At 56.9% G+C, this 19,790-nt stretch overlaps 1 protein-coding gene across 1 annotated transcript; it reads left to right on the top strand.

Annotated features, from left to right (window-relative positions):
- Positions 1-2,384: 2,384 nt before the first annotated feature.
- LOC144723741 (uncharacterized) lies at positions 2,385-15,007 on the top strand. The gene is made up of 4 exons (XM_078602675.1): positions 2,385-2,709; positions 12,226-12,396; positions 13,022-13,249; positions 14,250-15,007. Exons 1-4 carry the CDS (start codon positions 2,464-2,466, stop codon positions 14,862-14,864), a joined length of 1,260 nt encoding a protein of 419 aa, XP_078458801.1. The 5' UTR covers positions 2,385-2,463; the 3' UTR covers positions 14,865-15,007.
- The last annotated feature ends 4,783 nt before the right edge of the window (positions 15,008-19,790 follow it).

Raw genomic sequence — 19,790 nt, 5'->3', positions numbered from 1 at the left:
ATGACCCGCACGGGGCGTAGAGGCCTTCATCCAGCAGTGGAGTGGCAAAAGGGTTGTCCAGCTGCTGTCACCATACAGCCCTCATAGGGGACTGTAGGAGACTAAGCCTGAATCCCGTGTAACGAGAAATGTCATGCAAACGCGCATCCACAAAGGCAAAGATCCCCCGTGTAGCCTTGAAGAGACTGTTGCGGGAAAGTGCTGTTAGTGAGCACCTATTAAGGCCAGCACAGCACGCAAGAGGGTGGGTGGGCGGCACCACGTCTAGATTGAAAACTCATTTCTTCAGAACTGCTTTTTGTGTTTAGTTTTGTCTTTCACCCGCACCTCCGATTCGCACGGTTGGCTACGTACGGTACGAAAGAAGTTCGGCACACGTGTATATAGGGGATGATACGTGTGTGTATAGGGGATGTTGTAGGCAATGATCCTTCATCGCATATTGGGGTCCATTGCGGGCTTTGGGGATGTGAGTGACCGTGGCATTTTTAATGGACAAAGGGGACCGGCGACGGGGGAGATGGAGGGGTTGGCAAAGCTGGTGAGGAGGGCGCGGGGCTGGCGTGGAGCGGCAGTGTGGGGTCAGCGTCGATAGGAGACGCGATCCAGGGTGGGAGAGGACTCGCTTGGGTCGGGGATGAAGGTCGTGATGCCCTCTGGGGTGGCTGGAGGGAAGACGTCAAGGGGGCGAGGTGTAGTCAAGGAGGGCAGCTCAAGGGAGAAGACAGAGAGGCTGGAATGGCTGTGGATTTTGAGGCGAGTTGGATGGCAGGTCGGCGCAATGGTAACACTCGTGCCTCGTAGCAAAAACAAAACCTCGGTTCGATTCCCGACTCTTTTCTGGGTGGCGTTTAAACATCGGTCTCTCCATGCTGTGCATGACTTTTCATTGAGTTCTCCGGTTTTCTATACCACAGCAGAAAAGCACGCAGCCTAATCTGTATTGGTCATAACAACCCAATGCCGAAATATTTCCTGCAAGTTATTCAATTCGAATCAGGCAGCGGCAGCAGCAACAACATCACCCCTCTACTGCGAAAAATATTGTCAGGATCGTCTTGAATAATACGTTTGAGACTCGCCGAGGCTTTCCTGGGTAAGCGAGCTTAGTCGAGAATAATTAATAATTATAAATTTAAAAAATGATAATTGAGTTGGTCCTGCTTGCCAACTGACGGTGGAGTGGTGGGTGCAGCAGGTTCAAGTGTCGTGACGAGGTTCAACACGGAGACCCTGGCGTGGTGCCCAAGCCCCTCGGCGTTCCTTCGCGTTTTTCGTGGATCCGCGTACGGGCACGGGTGGGTCTCGTCAAGTGGAAAAACACGACCACGCAGCCGCGACCCGGTGTTTGATATTCGTTTGAATTTTTTTTCGCTACGACCTCGCATGGCCACGGGAAGAGCACTCCGTGTTGCTTCTCAATGCTGGACTGCGTCTGGAGCGACCGCCACAGAGACTTTAAATTATTTCCACTTTTTTGTTCGGTCGCTGTTTTGTGCGCGATGCTGCTTCGGTAGGTGGCGCACAACTGTCACCAAGCACTGAACAGCACTGCCCCGGATAGCAACAAATGTATAGAATAGAGTGACGTTTCGGGCAATGGCCCTTCTTCATGGCAGCATACATCGAGTATGTCGAGGGAATGTCTTGCGAGCACAGGCAGCGCGCAACAGATGCGATCCCTTTTTCTTCTGTCTGTCTGTCTGAGCTGGGATCACCAAATCCTCCTCCCCGCCGCCTCCCTCCCTCCCTCTACCTCCAACCCCTGTGCGCCTTCCCCTCGCACCGCCGTCGACCTAAAGCCCCCGCCCACTTCAATCGGCTGAAAAGATCTGCCCGCGGTTGCTAGGCAGCTTCGTGGGAGCTGTATTAGTCAAAGAAAACAAAAGCCCGGGTAGCCGTGTGGGGCGGGAGGAGGAGCGGGAGGAGGGGGGTTGCGAGGTGATGTCCGTGTGAGTGCCGCGCGGCGCTGCTGCTGCTGCTGCTGCGGCGGACGGAGGAGAGTGGAGGGGGGTTTTTTGTGTTTCGGGGTCGGCTGCTCGCGAGAGAGGGTGGAGAGAGGAGGAGGAGGAGGCAGCGTCGAGTTTTTTTTTGCGCGGGAAGACGGAAACGGCAGAAGCATCATCAGCAGCAGCAGCGGCATCAGCCGTGCGCTCGTTCTCGTGTCACCGATCGCACGCGCGCGAGCGTGCGCGCGCGCGCGTTGGCGCACACACAGCACACAGCACACGTGTGAGTGCGTGCCCGGGCTGCCATCTGTCTGCGTTAATCGGCTGCCGGGGCTGCGGCGAGCGAGCGAGAGGGGCGGGCGGGGAGGGGAGGGGAGCGAGCGAGCGAGCGATGCTGTCGGGGATGGTGGTGGCGCGGCGCTCGGCATCGCCACATCCCGCGGCGAGCGGGGTGTCCCTCGCGGCGCCGTGGCCGAGCCGGGCCCGCGGCGCCGCGGGTCGAGGAGGCCGCTAGATGAGAGGCGCCGCCAGAGCGCGAGGACGAGGAGGAGGAGGACGAGGGGGAGGAGGAGGAGGAGAGCCGCATCCCGAGCACATCCGAGCAGGCATGGCCGCGCGTTCGCCGCGGGGACTGTCGGCGCTCGGGGTCGGAGAGATGTCGTGCGTGGCGGAGGAGGCCGAGCTGGAGCTGCTGTACGAGGAGGAGGAGGAAGAGGAATACGAGGATTTGCGTTGTTTTAGCCGATACTGCGAATCACCGGTAAGACGCCGCCGATGCGCACACCGCTGCACAGATACCTGTTTTTTTTTTTAGCACGCAAACGCTGTGGCTGGCTGCGGTGCGAGAGAATCCGCGATTCGTGCGTAAATAAATAAAGAAACTGATTCTCATGGTAAGGCAGAGGTGACATTTGAATGAATCGGGCCGAGCGAGGCCGCGTGTGTGGGCGGTCGTGAGCAGCAAGGGGGGGGGCATTGGGTGGGGCGGTGGTGACGGTACGGATCTCCCGGGCCCTGCTGCCAGCGAGACAGCGCACGCGATGCACCCAGGGCACTTTACCTGCACGGCAGGAGGAGAGGTGCTGCACTGCAGAGGACATCAACAACAACAACAACGACCCTCCCCTCTCCCCCGACTGACCACGTTGAACCACGGAGCGCGTGCTCGTGGACAATGCCGTTGAGCGACGTCGCCAATGACTTTGGATTTTGGAACACATCCGCTGCGTCATTCACTCGTCGTGAATAATAATAATAAGAATCGTTTTGGCGAGAAACATTTGGGACCTTGCTGTGTCGTGCAAGGCTCTGGTTGCGTTTTCGCGCTGCTCGTCCTCGCTCCTGTAATTCGTTTTGGGAATGCAAAATTAAAGGGGGGAAATCCGTTATGCAATGCAGTGTCGTCCCCGATCAGCGTTAATGTCATGCTTGTTAATGATTGCGAATGGGATGTTTAATGAGTGCTGAAGGCTACTGTGAGTGGCTAAGCTATTGCTGCATTGCAAGCGGGGCCCAGAGCCTACAGCACGGTGAAGTTATTGTCGGGGGGTTGATTGGTCAGTACCAGCTGGGGTGAACATTTGTACCAGCAGTGTCCACCATCAGCAGTGTCCACCATCAGCAGTGTCCACCATCAGCAGTGTCCACCACGGACAGTGTCCACCATCAGCAGTGTCCACCACGGGCAGTATCGTCACGTGCAGTCTGTTCTATAGAGACGCTTTTTATGTATCCTCACATTGCATCGATGTGTCATAGACATTATTTTCCAAAACAAAGTACTCAATCAAACATGCGACGGTAGTCTGACCTTACAACATTTTCACCCATCACAAAAGCTGCCACCGTGATCTTGCGTTCATATCCGCGTGCGATCTAGAGATACAAGTTTCAACAAGATGTTCGCAATTGCCACCCAGGGTGCGAGCCACAAGACGTGCTTGGGCCAACGTCTCAAGGACCACAAATGGCATTGAGAGAGCGTGACACCTCGCTGTGTCACCCTCGTCACTGCCATTGGTGAGTGGCAGTGCGCAGAGGAACGGCGTGAGCGCGACTTTGCCCCCCCCCCCTTGCCACCTCTGCGGCCGGGGAAAAGATTCGATGTACGCTGCGGCGCGGTGCCACATGCCTCGTGGAGTTCGCATGCTGTGTGGTCGACAGTGCGGTTATCTCTTTTATTACCAAATCAGTGGGGAGGTGGTGGCGGCGGCGGGGGGGGAGTTTCGCGATTGATGGCGACGCCTTCACGACGACGATTCGATTGAGCGATTTTCCGCGAGGGTGGACCACACTCGTACCGCCCCGTCGCCAGCGTGTTCTGCACAGCTCCCATGATGCATCGTGCTCCATCGATTCCTGCGCGAAACCGATCGGTCCCCGACGCGTATTGATCACTTATTGATCACGCCGGGCAGTTGCCGGAGTTGGGACAATGCCTGGCGACGCCCACTCAGATGGAGGTGCCGCCCCCCCCTTTGCGATGCAAAATCGAGCGTCGGACGCCGACGACGTTTCGTCTCACGAGCCTCGCCGTGCTCGTCCAGCGGGAGCCCCCGTCTTGACCGAACCCCGCGTCCAACACGAACCCCCCCCCCCATTCGTTCCCCCGGCGGTTCTTGCGAGCCGAACCGGGGGGGGGGCGGTGGTGATGTGCGGGCGAGACGCAGGCCACGTGGGGGGGGGGGGGTCTCGGTCACACGCCACCAGCAGCAGCTCGCGGCCCCTCGCTGGTGCCCTGAATTAAAAAGTGAATTCAGATTTTAGTACAAAGGCCTCGAGGCGTGCCCAGTCTGGTGTGAGAAAAAATAAATCCAAGCGCAACCCCCCTCTTACCCCCCCCCCCCCCCACACACAAATACTGTAATCTGTCTGGTAGTGTGAGGGTTGTATCAGTGGTGCTGCATGGCTCTTCAATGTTGTTTTGTTGGGCTGCGGTCAGCACCGTCTATGGGGGGCACCCTCCGACGCCTTCAAACTAAACCGGAAGTATTGCATCTGATACCGTGACGCCAAAGCCCCCCCCCCCCAAAGCGCGGGGCACGGGGCGGTCGCACCGATTCACCGTTACCCGAGCGACGGCTCTGGCTGCGGTGTGTCGTTTGCCCGACGTTTCGCTCCTCCGCGCGTTGTTCCGAAGAGTTCCCGGAGAAGCTCCCCAGCACGTGGAGAGAAGCAGTCGGGCGCAGTGCCGAGACGAGGTGCGGCTCGCACCGCGTCGGGGAGCTCCCGGGTCTCGTCGCTACGCGCCAGGGGGTGTGGGCTGCGGGGAGCAGCTACGCTCTGACACAGCGGGAACTTGAGCGGCGTCGTTGAGTGCCGCCCCATGCGGGTCCTTGGGTGGAGGCACGGCGCGGGAGAGTGTACGTCAACAGAATGCATTCAATTTCGATTTAAAGCTTTCGTAACTGCAGGGATTCATCTTCTTGGTTCTTTCGGCAAAGTCACGTAGAATGTAAATAATAAAATAATAAAAATAAAACATAATAAAATCATTCTCACGACGTCTGTCGAGAGGACAGAGTCAGACTCTGTCTTCTAGACAGACCTGTTCTCCACCTGAGGACGGCTGCTTGCGTTGTGGCCGAAACGTCGTGAGAATTATTTTATTATGTTTTTTTATTATTTTATTATTTCCATTCTACGTGACTTTACCGAAAGAACCAAGAAGAAGAATGCATTCAACAAAAGCGTTTTTGCGTGGGTTTTAAATGCCACGTTGCGCCGTGCACCGGTGCGGTAGCCCGTAAAGCTGTCTCGCAGGTTAAAAGGAACGTGGCTTGAGGTCGCGGTCAAGCGGAACGGCGTTTGGGGCATGCTCGTGACGTCCGCGCGCGTTTGAATCCAACTCGCGTGCCGCTGCTCTGGTGGAGCATCCTGGGCGTCATTCTCTCTCTCTCTCTCATGAATGACGCTTCCAGCTGGTGGTGGGACAGCGTGAGGACCCGCAGCCTCTGCGCTCAGCTGCACGACGAGAGTTCTTTTAAATGACAATAACCAATCTTGATTTGAAGCTTTCGTGACTGCAGGAATCCACACTCTTTGGTTCTTTCGGTAAAGTCACGTAGATAGAAAATTCATAGATCGCGACGTTTCGATCGCAACTACAAGCAACCGTCATCAGGTGAGACAAGCACAGCAGGAGAACTTCTGAGGCCGGAGAAAGAGCTGCTCCAACAAGAGTTTATATAGGCTTGAGGGGGCTCAACCCAAGGGTGAGTGGGCGGAGCTAGAGACGGAATTTGCACGTAATAATCAACTCACCCGGAACGCACCCGATCTCGCCAGATCTCAGAAGCGAAGCAGCGTTGGGTGTGGATCGCGCTTGAATGGGTGACGACGCCCGTTGTCACCGGGGGAATGCTTTGATGTTGACTGTCGGCTGGGTGGCCCTTGAAAAAAATCTTCTTATCTCACTGGGCTTTACTCGGAAATGAACTTTTGATTCTCCCGAAACTTATGACTGCAGGGCCATGGGTTTGGTGGCAGAGGGAAGTGCAGTGTTGTACGGTACTTCTAGGCTTCCGATTCTACGCCTCACCCCTTCACCGCCAACGCGCACTTCCCAGCGTTTGGTGAATCACGGCCAAACAACGTCGGTGACCTGCGCGGCACGGGGAGGCCCTCGTCCAGCAGCGGGCGGCACGCGTCCGTTCCTCTTAGCGTCGTCCCTCGCGTGGGTGGCCGCGTCGCCCGCTCGGTCCCGACATCGACCCTCAGCCCGTCCCCGTGCGCATTTGGCACCGACGCCCAGGCGGCCGAAAATCAAAACGCTCGTGGCGATGGAGGCGACGCGGTGACGCGAATTGTCCCACTCGCCCGACTGATCGATCCGGTGGTTCGTCAGTGCCTCTGTCGAGCAGCGGAGCCGAATCGGGCAGTTCGAGCGCTCGTCAAAGGAAACGAGGCGGCCAGCGTGGCACCGCTTTGGTAGGCACCGTACATTTGCCTACCTGGGAATAATCTGCAGGCGTCGCCTGGACATCAATTCCAGGCACCTGCGATTGCGCACTGGTTAGCGCGCTAGTTTCATTGCTGGCCACGGCCAACATCAGTGGCGAGCGACATCTGAACAGGGCCTGGTTCCTCCGTTCACTGATCCTGGTCAGCGTGATGAAGTATGGGCAATCAACCCCGCGTGACCACCACGGCAATGGGGAAGCATCCTTCCAGCAGCAGATTGACAAAGGGCTACAATGCACCCCAGCCACGATGATCCACCACTCACCGATAATAATAATGATCCCTCCGTGCAGCTCACAAACTGCCCTCGGCCGTGGCCATGGCAGTGGGAGGGCGGCATTGGCCTCGTGGCAGCCGCCGCTGCCAGGCGAGGACTGCGTCTTTTCACAGTCTCCGCGCAAATTAAACCTCTCCCGAGGGCAGTGGAGTCGTTGTGTGTGGGGGGGGGCACCTTAACAGTGATACCCCACGAAAGAGAGTGAACTTTGGGACGGGGGGGGCACAGGGACATGTGGTGGTGCAGCCTCCTCTTTCCTACCCACGCCCCACCCTCTCCGCCCACAGGAACCGACGCTGCCCAGATGTTGCCAAGTGTCCGTGTCAAGAGCACTCATTACAGATAATTGAAAGAGCGATGGCACCAGACGTCAATTTCCATCTCATGCCGTGAGACGGCCGGGGGCGGGGAGGTGGTGCCGGAATGCAGCCGCCCAGCGGAGTGAGGATCGCAATCAGAATACTTATTTAGACTGGAGGAGGAATCCGATGAGCTATGAAGCTCTTTTTCACAGATGTCCAGTCGGGGTGCGTGAGAACGTTACAGCAACAAGCCTAAAACACGATAGGAGTGCAAAGTGAAGGTGAACAAACCACTTAAAAAAATGTATACAAATAAAACTAAACCCTTTTTTATATATATCACCAGGTAAAGTCTACCAAGGTGTTTGACTTATTGTTCAGAAGCCACCTGGCCACGGATGTCCGTGCCCACGTGGCACAGTTGCTTCGTCGTCGATGCAGCAGCAAGGCAACTTCGCCTTGCCGTGGCACGGGAGAGACGCAGCAGCAGCAGCATCCAAGCCGCCGGCTGGCCAGGCGAGCCGAGACGGGGCTGCGGGCGGGAGGGGTTCATTGAAATTCACGTCTGGGATTGTCAACGGGCCAGGAGGCGGTGAATATTGGCGAGGCGCTGTCACGAGTCGACGTTCTGCTCGAGAGGTTCCGCTTGTACAAGAAAGAGGCTTTCGCAAACGCCACGCCGCGTAGCCCAGTCCACCCGTTTGGCTTTGCCGTTCATTTCAACGATAACGCATCAAGGGTTGTGGCTTCAACATAACTTCTTCGTGGCATTTGTGCGCTTCGAGTCTCCGCATGCGTGTTTGTTCTGCAGTTTTAAGCTGATTGACATGCGGAAGTCACTCTGAATAACAGAGCCGATATTTTTTAGAATGTAAAACGTCTTCGTGCGCAGTGTTGACGAGCTCGGGTTGTCATTAAACAATGGCCGAGCCAGGATTTTCAGGTTAGGGGGGGGGCAACCCCTCCAGCAATGAAAAATGATAGGAGTTGTTATTCAGTAAGGACTTGTCCCTTGCTTTTTATTCGACGCGTGTGCGGCGATGGCGCAGCCATCGATTGAGGGTCGAATTCGAACCGCGTTGTGTGATCGGCATCGCGCTCGCTGAAGGTGAATGCCTTCAGGGAAGTCGTGTACTGTATACGCAACTGCACACAATTCTGAGTCACTTATAAGTGCTTTGCTGTTACTTATTGCCAATTATGGACTCAGACTATTGTCCTATCATCTCATAGAGTCCCTGGCATTTATTACAAATAAACCCCACTGATCCGATAAAAATTAGGGATTTCAATCGGATCATTGGTGGGGCACGTGCCACCCCCCACTGGCTCCGCCAGTGGCCATATATAGTGTTTCGGCCTCGCTGTGCGCTGCGTTGCACCGCTAGCTGAGTAGTTAACCTCGCGTTCAATAAACCCTCGGAGCCAGGATGAACGTCCGACTCCAAACGTCATTTATTGAGTTTAACGAGGTAAAACTGGTGAGAAAACACAGATACAGCATCTGTTATAACCCGGAAACACCAACACAATGAATGAATACCACAGCATCATAACCTTGTCTTAGATAACATATGTCTAAACAATAGATCCTGGAGGGGGCAGGCACCTACATTATCATCACACTGCACCCCAGATGTACCGCACTACACATAACACTGCACTATGGATGAGACATTTTGTCATCCTTGCTCTCAAGATCGCAATGTAGTTACTTGGGTACAAGTTTGACTCGACGTATTAAATTGCAAGTAACATTCACAATAGGGAAAGTTGCAGGCTTCGTTGTTAACTAGGCCTCGTATTTAACATAACAATTGAACGGCATTATAAAGGCATTTACATCATTATAACGGTCATTCTTTCATTATAACAGCATTGCCAATATTATAAGAACATAAACGAACTTAGAGACAATGTCTTCTTGGTTCTTTCGGTAAAGTCACGTAGAAGGGAAGTAATACAATAATAAAAATAAAACATAATAAAATAATTTTTATTATGTTTTATTTTTATTGTTATTATTTTATTACTTCCCTTCTACGTGACTTTACCGAAAGAACCAAGAAGATGAATCCCTGCAGTCACGAAAGCTTTAAATCGAAATTTAGAGACAATGCTTCTTAAGCTCCCACAATGGACAATTGCGGCTGTTTACTTATTGCCAATTATGGACTCAGACTATTGTCCTATCATCTCATAGAGTCCCTGGCATTTATTACAAATAAACCCCAATGATCCGATCAAAATTAGGGATTTCAATCGGATCATTGGGGGGGCACGTGCCCCCCCCCCCCCCCCACCGGCTCCGCCAGTGGCCATATATAGATATCTATATAGTGCTGCACCTCTATAAACGAGATTAACGCGTCGCGCTGCTCGTAAAGTGTTCCGCGGATTTTTATTGTGTATTCTTTGCAATAGTTTGTTACCCGGAGAATCCCTTGAGATGGAAAGGTCGTAGGGGAAGTCCATGCAGCAGTCCCCAACCTTTTTGGCACCAGGTTTCGTGGAAGTACATTTTTTTACGGACCGGGGTGGGAGGGGGTTCATCATTGGGTCTTTCCCCATTTTCAAAGAAGCTCTCCAGCCACGTTTGTCTTTTACTCATTGTGGCTAGGGGTTAGCAGCTTCTGGGCTTACAAAAACTGTGACCGAGACAAGTGCGCGGTGCGGGAAAGAGGCGCGGATGGAAGTGGTGAATAATAAAATAATTTGGCGGGTCACGCGCGGACTCACCGCTCACCATTATGCGGTGTGTAAAGTGTGTACACACACGGACTCACCGCCCTCACCTCCTGCTGTGCGGCTTGGTTCCTAACAGGCCACGTGGACCGGTCACCGGTCCGTGTACCGGGGGTTGGGGACCCCTGGGCTAAAGTGCGAGTTGCGGGCAGCCGTGGTTTGACTGCCAACCCAAACGGCGGCTCCCCCCACTGCACGATGATGAGCTTGGTGGTTGGGCGAGGGTTAGGGGAGGCGAGCCGGGGCCTTACTCACTCACTGCGGTCACTCGCTCGTTGGGGGTCAGCCACCTCCGTATCCCTCTTCTATCGCTACTGCTGCTGCTGCCATGGTCACTGCTGGCAGAGCGGCCTCGCTCTGCGGTCCCTGGCGTCGGCGACACCGCAGCTCCTCGGGTTTATTGGCCACGCTGGAGAGAGAGCGGGGGGGGGGGCTCCGCGTAGCTACGCTCGCTGGGAACGCAGCGTGAGGATGAAGATCCACAACCACCCCCACCCAACCGAGCCCTCCCCAGGTCCCTCGCTTGTTGGGTCCAGGACGACAGAGACGCGTCTGGAACTTGCCCTCCCGACGAACGTTCTCTCACGCTCTCTCACGCTCTCTCACACTCACTCACGCTCTCTCACGCTCTCTCACACTCTCTCACGCTCTCTCACGCTCTCTCACGCACACTCACTCACGCTCTCTCACGCTCACTCACGCTCTCTCACACTCTCTCACGCTCTCTCACACTCACTCACGCTCTCTCACACTCTCTCACGCTCTCTCACACTCACTCACTCACACTCACTCACACTCTCTCACACTCACTCACGCTCTCTCACACTCTCTCACGCTCTCTCACACTCACTCACACTCACTCACACTCTTTCACGCTCTCTCACACTCGCTCACACTCACCAGGAATGAATCGCACTGTTTAACGAGCCCAGTGTGGATATAGAGGATTACGTATTCACGATTAATGATACTGTGCATAGTGGGATAATGTGAATCATTAGCCCACGTGAAGTATAATAAAATGTGAATACATTAATTTGTAATGGGTATTCTTTGGGTCTTTCGGTAAAGCCACGTAGATAGAAAAAACAATAAAAATATCACGACGTTTCGATCGCAACACAAGCAATCGTCATCGGGTGAATATCCAGTTGAAATGTGGCGGGTTGTTGCTGTGAGGTCATGGCCACTGTTTAATGAAACTGGGTCAGGTGACACACACTGACTCTTAAAATTCTGGATCTTTTCTCGATTATGCTTTATGCAGTTTCAAACAAAGCGTCGCAGTGTTCGCTACTTTTTTGTGAGGATTATTCTTCAGTTTGCCGGTGGGGATCTGAAACAAAAATCACGAAAGGCTTGCACAGTACACCGAGTGACTATTAATTTGTTTGGCTGTGTAGGGTGGGTGGAAGGTTAATGACACAGATTCGTCAACGATGGATCAGTCATCTGGCTGTGAGATATCCGCCTGGAGTCCTTAGGCAAGACAGTGCTAATGCTGATGATAGCCGTGGTGATTCAGTAAAAAATAACTTTATATATACCTGTGTTTTACAAAAAAACACTACCTATTATTTGTCATAAACGTGAATTTAAAATAAGTTTGTGTCTGTTTAAAAGCTTTAGGCGGTGTCGTCACCCGCGATTGAACGCGATGCTCCATTGCAACGCGATGCTCGTGAACAACGACCGCCAACAACAAACACGGCCTTGGCAGCAATTTGGTAGAACCAAGCCCTGGCCACCGAGCCATCGTGTGGCCCGGGTCACGTGCGTGTGGGGCATGAGATGAGCAGCCCCGACACGCACCGTCGGGGTACACCGGCTTGCGTGGCCGCCTTCACCGACCCGCTCTGACCAGCGTGGCGAAGTGCGGTCGGGTAACGCGTGCGGTGCCGTGTCGCCTTGCCAGCGGAAGCGTCTCCCGAGCGATGGTGAACGGCCGCGAGTGATAATCAATGAACGCGTCGGTCGCTGTGCCCGCCAGGTGGATCAGTACCACCGGCACTCGCTCTCGCCCGTGCTGGAGGAGTCCGGCGAGGAGCAGGAGGAGGAGGAGGAGCCGTGCGGCGTCTCCGCGGGGTCCGCCGGCTCGCGCTCGTCCTCGTGCGAGGACCTCTCGCCGGGGGCCCTTCCCAGGGACGGCTCTCCCAAGCGGGTGAGATGGCGGCGCGTACTTCGGGAGGGGAGGTGGGGGAAGGCGGGGGAGGGGGGTGAAACAAAACCACAAAAATCCCCACCGTCGGCGCTGATTGGGAGCGTTCACGCCTGTGGGCAGAGGGAAACGCACGCTGTGCCGGTCACCGTAGACACGCCGCAGATCTAGCAGCAAAATCGTGATTATAAACCCCCATGAGCCCTGGGGGCCCGCCACACCTACGGTGGACACAGAGAGGGGGTGTGAGCAGGACGCTGGGCACGCGGCCGCACTGCGGCGTTGGTGCGGCGAGGTTCGCCTCCAACCCCCACCCCGACGTCGTGACGGATCAGAGGAGTGGCACCGCGCTCTCACGAACTACGCCAACGCCACGCTCCTCGTGCCGGCCGGCTCGGCACCGAGCGGCCCCGTGTACGGAGAGACGCTGCGCCATCGGCACAACCGGCAACCATCCACGCCGAGAGAGAATCGCACGCGGGGTGTCTCTTAGTCGCTCGATGTGAACGTGCCGGTGTGTGTCCGGAGGCGGGCACCCAGGGTACGTGGTGTCTGAGAGCGCTGACGTGAGCCGCCGTGCGCTCACCCCCGCTCACCCCCCCTCCCCGTGCCCCTTCGCTCGTGCAAGGTGGCGACGGCGGCTGCTGCGGTGACTGCGGTGGCGCAGTCCGATTGCGAGCAGGAGCTGCTCCGGGCCGCGGCGGTGAAACTGCGCACGCTTGCCACGCCGCGGCTGCCCGGCACGCGGAGGCGCGAGGAGGAGGAGGGCGAGGAGGGTCCCGAGGACGCCGAGGAGGTCGAGGAGGTGCAAGACGAGAAGAGGCCACTCAGCTCCTGGGAGACGCTCGAGTACCTTGTACGTGCTGAGGTGGTGGGCGGCGGTGGGCGGATAAAACACAGCGGGGGTGCACGGTGTGGTGCGTCAGTCAACCCATGACACCTGGGTCTGTCCCGTGACAAGAGCCAGCGAGCCTTCGACACTTCACGCGGCCTCAAAGCGCACCTAGCCTGGCACAAGCACCGTGGTGACGTCACGATAGGCGGTTGTTGTTGAGGGTGGTGGCCACAGCGCCGGCCTTCATAGAGGTGTTGCTCGCTAACAGCACTTGCCCCAACAGGCTGTTGAGGCTACACGGGGGGTCTTTGTCTTTGGGGGGTGGTGGGAAGGTGCTGGGGTGGAGGAGGCGGGTGCGGCACACGCCTCCCCAGGGCTCCCGCAGCTCCCCCAGTGTCACCACCGCACCGCGTGTTTGCGAACACATCCAGCTCGCAAGCTGAGCAGGGGCTGAGCCTGGCTAGCGCCTGGATGAGTAGCCACCGCGCGCCTCACGTCGGCACAGGCGGCTACGAGCCCACACAAGGTGGGCAACAAAGGGCAGCGCGGCAAATTTCCGTTTGTTTTACCAACCCGCACCGATCAGCGTGGGGCGGCACTCATCCAGCAGTGGAGCGACTGGCGGGCTGTACACATGCAGGTGGTCATGTTTATGACGATATGTTCCGATGCACCCATAACTCATCGATTTAAGTTTGAATTGAAGGCATAATTTTCAAGAGCGTTTTGAATGTAACTGATTAAGTGAACGAGAGAGCGAGAGAGAGAGATGGCTCACGCACAATTTAGAGTTTCTCTTGCGTTCATTCTCAATCGTCCGTGTGCATTGTCGACGATGCGTGGAGCGCCGTCTTTGGTGTGCTGTCACTTTCCCAACCGAGTGGACATCTCAGATGCCCCTTGGCTCTGGTGCATCGAGACGTTCCGCACTGCAGGCTTCGCGGTGCGAACGCTCACTCCGGCACGCGTGCGCTTGGAGCGGGTGGCACGGTGACCGGCACCGTGTGATTCTCGGCGACAGGACCGACCGCTCCAGGACCGGGCCGGCGTTGCGTGGCAGCAACGGAGGAGGAGCAGTGACGACGAGGAGTACGTGGAGTACGAGGAGGAGGAAGAGGACCTCGCGCGGTCACAGCCGAGCCGGCAGGACGGCGTGGCCTCGACGCTTGGCCCCGACGACCCGTGGGGGTGCAAGCAGAACCGTCGGGACGAGAGCGAGCGCCGGGCGGGCACGGGTGGCCGCGAGCGCGAGGAGAACGCGGTGCGGGAGGCAACCGCCGCCGCCCGGCACCGCGCGTCCAACGGGCAGCAGCCCCGGCAGCGGCACCGGCGGCTGAGGAACGGCTCGGCCCCGGAGGCGAGCGGAGAGCCGGACGATCGCTACGAGGAGGAGGAGGAGGCGGCGGCGACGATGGCGCTGTCGCGCGCGGCGGAAGGCGGCGGCGGCGCCGCGCAGGAGGGCGGCTGGGCGCTGCAGGTGGCGCTGACCGAGGCGGAGCGAGTGCAGAGCTGGCTCATGCAGGCGCACGCCTCCCTGGGGCGCTGCGGCGCCGTGCGGTGGGGCCGCACGCGCGACGTGGCCAGCCAGCTCGTCGACTGCCAGGTGAACGGAATGCTCGGAGGGTGCAAGGGATGATACTGGACACCTGTGAAAAAGTGCTTTAGAGCTCATCGGATTCCTCCAGTACACAGGAGAATAATAAATCTTGACTTAAAGCTTTCGTGACTGCAGGAATTCATGTTTTGTGTCTTTCGGGAAAGTCACGTAGATAGGTTAAAAGAAAATAACAAAAAATAACAAAAAACTACGATGTTTCGATCGCAACGCAAGCAGTCGTCTTTTTTTTTTCTGAAGACGACCGCTTGTGTAGCGGTCGAAACGTCGTAGTTTTTTGTTATTTTTTGTTATTCTCTTTGAACCTATCTACGTGACTTTACCAAAAGACCCAAGAATATGGTAGAATAATGCTGAGAGATACCACGTGCTCTGATCTAGGTGCTGTCGTGCCTCTCTCTGGAGTCGCCGTTTGATGTCGTCGAGTGGCAGGAGAGGAGTTTATCTTCGCAGCGTGCCTCTGTCTAGAGAGGCCATGTTATGCATTGAAATTCTACGAAGAGAAGCGCAAATTAGTGGCACCGTAGGAGGAGACCCTGAAAAATGGAGCGTGGTGTCTCCGAGGAGAGGGGAAATTGCCTTTCCGTAGAAAGTCCCGTCAAGAATTCTTCCTCCGATGGAGCGTGGCACGCTCACCGGGACGCTGGAGGTCAGTGTTTATGTTGCGCTCCTCCTGCTCCCAGAGTTTGCGAGTCGCACGCGAACGAACACCCTCTGTGTCGTGATCAGGCCAGGCGTATTCATGAGTCGTGTTGCTTGAGTCGTCAGGGTGAGGCGGGCATGTCCCTCCGATCTCTGTCCCCATCAAGAGCGATTCACAGACAAGCCAAAACTTGAAGCGGTGCGAGGTGGAGACAGATAATGATGTGTAGAGGTCTGATTTGTGAACGTCTTTAGACAATGACAATTATAACTGCACCAGGTGTGGGCGGGTAATTGGGCCGGGCGCATATACGTGACGGTTGGATATGTCACTTTGGACTACATTGCTGGCAGAAATCCTGTTGTTGGTCTGGGGAGGTAGTCCCGTTGTCAATGGGCTCTGCTCCCCACCGTCACCGCTCGGCCGCCGCTTTCCCCCCTCTCGTGCGGTGACCCTGCTCTCATTGGCTCCGGCACCGTCGTCCTCGTGGGCCATGATCTACCCGCTGCTGGACGAAGGCCGTTGCCATCTCTCACGGGTCACGGGTTCAACGCGATGCAACGTTCCGTCTCGCTCCTCCCGCCCACAAGCTGATTTCGCCGCTCCGTCTCCCCGCGGCGGGCGCGTTCTCTCCACCGGCTGCCGTTGGTCTCGACCGCCGGCCATCGTCCCTTCCAGCGACGACGCGTCCTGCCCAAGCCCGCTTCATTTTCTTCGCGGTCAACACGACGTCCGCAGCCTGCGTGCATTCGCTCGCCAACCTCTTGCCGTTTCTCACTGTAATTCCAAGCGTGCGCCTCTCCGTGCGTCTCTCCGTTGCGCCGTTCACACTTTTTTCTCCGTCCTCCTCATCGGTGTCTCCGTGCCACCGATCCTGTGCGCCACAGCGGGTGGGCGACACACCCCCCCCCCCCCCGCAGGCACCGAGAGGTGACCCAGCAGTGGCGAAGCGAGCCGCGCGATCGCCGCTTCGACGCTTCCTTCTGACCGCAGACCTTGCGCGTCCACAATGCACTCGCGAGGACGCTGCCACCAAGCGCTCGGACCGCCTCGCCCAGATTGCTGCGCATCTCTCCATCGTTTTTCCGTCGCGAGCGCCAGACATTGGATCTCCGGCCCGCTTGTCGCTTTGCTGGCGGAGCCCTCGGGTTGGTTTGTAGGGAGCGAGCTTCGAGCGTCTCTCTCTCCCTCCGATTGCGGCGACGATCGTGGAGATTGCGTCTCGAAGGGCCCCGTCAACAAGCGCGTGCGCGCACGTGTCAAGCCGCATCGTCCACATTCCTCCCACTGCCGAGTCGAAGTATCCTGTGCGATGTGAGCATAGCACACTGTACTTGTATACAGCTCGTACATGTTGCGATGTAGTCATCTACACGTGACTTGAAGAGAAACCAATGGAATCCTGTTTTTAACCGTAAGAAGAGACAACGGTGGCGTGCTCTTTTATTCCATTTATTTCTTTTTACAAATTAAACGTCAAAGGGCCCCTGTCCTGTTAGTGAGAACGTGGCTGTTCATCCAATTTTTATGAAAAATATCTCAATTACCAACACCAGGGAAACTCACCCATGCGGTGTGTTTCTGCCTCCCTCTCACCTCTCCCCTCTCATCTCACTCTACTCCCCTCTACTCTCCTACCTCTCCCCTCTCATCTCACTCTACTCCCCTCTACTCTCCTACCTCTCCCCTCTCATCTCACTCTACTCCCTTCCACGCACTCTCCTACCTCTCCCCTCTCATCTCACTCTACTCCCTTCCACGCACTCTCCTACCTCTCCCCTCTCATCTCACTCTACTCCCCTCCAACCATTCTCCTACCTCTCACCTCTCATCTCACTCGACTACCCTCCACTCTCCTACCTCTCCCCTCTCATCTCACTCTACTCCCCTCCACTCTCCTACCTCTCCCCTCTCATCTCACTCTACTGCCCTCCACTCTCCTACCTCTCACCTCTCATCTCACTCTACTGCCCTCCACTCTCCTACCTCTCCCCTCTCATCTCACTCTACTCCCCTCCACTCTCCTACCTCTCCCCTCTCATCTCGCTCTACTCCCCTCCACACACTCTCCTGCATCTATCATCTCACTCTACTCCCCTCCACGCACTCTCCTACCTCTCACCTCCCCTTTCACTCTACTCCCCTCCACGCGCTCTCCTCCCTCTCACCTCTTACCTTGCTCATCTACACTCAACTCTCCTCCCCTCTCATCTCACTCTACACCCCTCCTGCACGCTCCCTCTTATCTCTCCCCTCTCACATCTTCACCCCCATGCTACACAAGTTAGAAATGAGTCCACGCCATAACCAAATACACCCAGGGCACCCTTCCCTCATCACTCCGGATCATCGACAGACTTACTCTGCCTCTACTCGAATCATTGATTTGAATCAAAAACGCGAATTGCAAATGTGGACATTGTGCCATCTGGGCACTCACGACCTTGCACAGCCCTGGTGTCAATCCACTGCTGGATGAGGGCTTCCCCGCACCGTGAGGGTCCTGGGGGTTATTGGACCATCCTTCGTCACGCTGGGTGGTGCGGGTTGGTGAAGGCGTCGAGCACAGACGTGGGGAGCGTAGAAGTGCAGGACAGCAATGGACTTTGCTGCACTGTTGCCACCACGTCCGGGTGTCTGTGTGTCGGGCGGCAGCAGGAATTGGTGAGTACCGAGATCTTGTGCCGGCGTTGCGTTGCACTTGAGTTCAGGAGGCGCCTCGGCTGACTGAGAAATACGTGTGGGGTTTGGTCTCCGGTGGAGAGAATGGCAAGCTGCACCTTCTCAAATGCAGCCACGCAGTAGCCTATAGCGCCTGTTTTGCGCATTGTGGTCACTCAACCAGGGCTCATTCTTGTTTAACCCGGTTACCCTTGCACACGGGGGTCGTAGGTTCAATCTCAAGGGATTATCTCAGAAAACGATGTTTTTCTAAATGAATTAAATAAAAATCGCTTCCGTGGTGTGACGAGACCGGGCTCGTCCCGGGGTGATTCGGTCGGCGTTTCCGCTCGCGCGGCACTCCCCTTGATCGCGCCGCCGCCGTTGGCCGTGCCACTGGCCGTGTCGTGCGCAGAGCCTGCTGACGGAGATCGAGCGCAAGGTGTCGGTGCTCGGCGCCCTCATCACGCGGAGCGACGCACTCCTGGAGGAGGTGCGGGCCCGGGCGGGCTCGCGGACCCCCGTCCCCGCCCTCGGCGCCGCGGGCGGGGACGGGAACCCGGCGTGCCTCGACTCCGCGGCGGCGATGGAGGGTGTAGAACGGGCCGCCCCCGACGACGGCCAACCGACGGACGCCGGGGCCGGCCGCGAGCCGGACGACGACGACGGCGACGACGACGACGGCGACGCCGGAAAGGAGGTCGCGTCCGACGAGCCGGAGAGTGACGTCCGCCCCGCCGAGTGGCCGGGCCGCTGCTGCGATGGCGAACAAGTGGATGCGCAGCACGTGGACACGCAGCACGTGGACGTGCAGCACGTGGACGTGCAGCACGTGGACACGCAGCACGTGGATGTGCAGCACGTGGACACGCAGCACGTGGACACACATCACGTGGACACGCAGCACGTGGACACGCAGCACGTGGACGTGCAGCACGTGGACGTGCAGCACGTGGACACGCAGCACGAGGACACGCAGCACGTGGACACGCAGCACGTGGACACGCAGCACGTGGGCGTGCAGCACGTGGACACGCAGCACGTGGACACGCAGCACGTGGACGTGCAGCACGTGGATGCGCAGCGCCTGCGGAGGAGGGCGCACGCCGAGGAGATCTCCGCACGGCTGCGCACGCTCAAGGGCAGCTTGCTGGGGCTGCAGAAGGTGCTGCTCGACCGGCAGACCATCCTGCAGGTGAGCCCGGAGCGCAGTCGATCATCGGCCACCTCCACCCAGGTGGCTGAACGGCGTCGTTATTGGGCGACGAACTGTGCGAGTCAATTTTGAGAGTCCACGCAGGCGCTTTTGTAGTTTTTTGGGGTTTTTCGCGGTTAGAAGATCATTTCAGAATCGAGGAATCACCGCGCAATCTGCGCCCTAAGACGCCCGTTACGTTACGGGCGCATTACAAATGTTATTTTTTTGTTGATCGCGAGTTAAAATTCTGGTCGGGGCTCAACTCGGCCCCTTCATCACTGCGGAGTGGATCAAATCGGCACTACCACGGTACGGGAAGTCGTCGGCGGTTGTTACGGACCGACCCGCTGCTGCCATGACGATGTGGACTCACCACCACAGGCTCGTGGGCCGATGAGTGCCTGGGCTCTGACTCGACGTTGTTGGGTGAGGACGTGCGTGGCGG

This window comes from Lampetra planeri, chromosome 18, assembly GCF_965212315.1.
Source record: "Lampetra planeri chromosome 18, kcLamPlan1.2.h2, whole genome shotgun sequence".
In the NCBI taxonomy this organism is placed as follows: domain Eukaryota; kingdom Metazoa; phylum Chordata; class Hyperoartia; order Petromyzontiformes; family Petromyzontidae; genus Lampetra; species Lampetra planeri.
The sequence above is the reverse complement of the archived record's forward strand: the minus strand, read 5'-3'. Positions and strand labels throughout refer to the sequence as shown.